Source organism: Sphaeroforma arctica, assembly GCF_001186125.1.
Source record: "Sphaeroforma arctica JP610 unplaced genomic scaffold supercont1.6049, whole genome shotgun sequence".
Classification (NCBI taxonomy): domain Eukaryota; class Ichthyosporea; order Ichthyophonida; genus Sphaeroforma; species Sphaeroforma arctica.
This window is the reverse complement of record NW_014034509.1, coordinates 1-1,769: the sequence shown is the minus strand read 5'-3', so window position 1 is coordinate 1,769 and position 1,769 is coordinate 1. Positions and strand designations below refer to the sequence as shown.

General features: G+C 44.0%; 2 protein-coding genes across 2 annotated transcripts; one reads left to right on the top strand and one right to left on the bottom strand.

The window, feature by feature from the left end:
• Window positions 1-367: 367 nt before the first annotated feature.
• Window positions 368-1,002, bottom strand: SARC_15397 (hypothetical protein; the record flags this gene model as incomplete). The annotated part of the gene is made up of 1 exon (XM_014290484.1): window positions 368-1,002. A coding segment is annotated over exon 1 (559 nt), but the record flags the coding sequence as incomplete, so codon positions are not given.
• A 448-nt stretch (window positions 1,003-1,450) lies between these two features.
• SARC_15395 (hypothetical protein) lies at window positions 1,451-1,678 on the top strand (the record flags this gene model as incomplete). Its single annotated transcript, XM_014290483.1, has 1 exon — window positions 1,451-1,678. A coding segment is annotated over exon 1 (204 nt), but the record flags the coding sequence as incomplete, so codon positions are not given.
• Between the last annotated feature and the right edge of the window lie 91 nt (window positions 1,679-1,769).

The window sequence follows — 1,769 nt, the reverse complement described above, 5'->3', positions numbered from 1 at the left end:
TGTGTGTGTGTGTGTGTGTGTGTGTGTGTGTGTGTGTGTGTGTGTGTGTGTGTGTGTGTATATATTATTTGTATGTGTATGTAAACATGATATGTTCTTAAGTCCATATATGTAATACAGGCTATGCAAATGTATAAATACAGGCTGCGTGGTGTATATTGGGTTTCGATCTCGATCTGCATACGTGTATCGGATCATTTGAGACGCATGCACTATATGCACGGCCATTCGCGGTGACTAAGGCACACCTAATTTCAAATAGTTGTTCCTGTCCACTATAGAGCATGAACGTTCTTCACTTTTTCTAGTATCAAAATAGCAAATACAAATACGTATGCACAGGTGTAACGGCAAAACTTCTACTTACCTTCCCTTTTTATTTCTGACGGTCGCTTCGTTGGAATTGGCCTGTCAGTGGATTGTGGTACCCGCCTGGCGACAGCTGCTGGCTGTGTCTGGGTAGTTGACGCTACACCTGCTGGAATCGAGGTTTGTGCATTCACCTTCCGACTGGGTGGAAGTGGGGGTGCCTGTTGCTTCGACCTAGAACTACTGCTACTACTACTATTACGTGGCCTGCTATTGTTAAGACTTGCAGGAGCGCTTGTAGCATTGGTTGCGGTGTTTTGCTGTTTCTTTGCGAAAGGCGGAGGTGACGCAGGTGGCGCTCGGTTCACTGGTGGAGTCTTTGGTCGGGCGGGGCTAGTTGTACTTGCTTGTGCGTTTGCTGGTTTAATACTTGCAGTAGTAGATGTACTAGTGTTGGGAATATCTGAGGGAAGCGGAGTCTTATAGCTAGCAGGCGGTGCAGGTTTATTACTACTTGTTGTACCCGCCCGTGAACTGGGAAGACCTTGCGGTACCGGAGGTTCACGCCTCGGAGGGTTTGGCGACACATCATAGCCATAGCCATTGGGTGTGGGCATTTTCAACAGGCTGTGTGGCAGTAGTCCTATTTCAAGTATCGTGTGCTACTAGCGGTATGTAGCTCTACAATCCAGCTAGAAACACCAAAATATAGAAATAACTATTTTCTCATCTCTCTATGAAGTATAACTAAATAGTAGGAAAAGTAATATCTGTCTCTCTACACCAAATCAAGAATCCGCCAAGTTTTTGACTTTTTTTTTATAAATACATATTATGAAATTAGATATTTTGCTCAACAAGGCTTTCAAGATCTAATATTTGACAAAAAGAAGAGGCGTTCACCGAAACTGAGCCAATGAAAATTGAAGCACATCCAATGGACTACGTACCGAACTATTATTACTACTCTGAAATGTGACCCACCTGTGTTTTCTAGCGAGACCCTGCGAATGGTTACATACCACAAGGTTGCGTTTATTTTAAAATGTGTTCAGAGAGTTCACCTCTACACTACAAATACACAAGCCATTGTGAGAAAGAACGGGACGATAATAGAACTTCAGGCGACAGTAGTACCAACCCTCCTAGACAGCCTCACACAACAATGGCACATATTACACGAGCAAGACCCAATGTCCTGATCACGGGAACTCCCGGTACAGGGAAGACAACCACCGCCGAGACGATGGCCAAAGATCTGAACATGACCCACCTTTGCGTAGGCGATATAATCAAGCGAGATGGCTTAGCGGGAGAGTGGGATGAACAATATCAAACAAATGTGCTAGATGAGGAAGGCGAGGATTCGGTATGCGAGTATTATACGATAGGTCTACAAATTGATCACTTAGGCTATATGAAACCTACACTGTGTGTATGCATATTTATATATGTATATG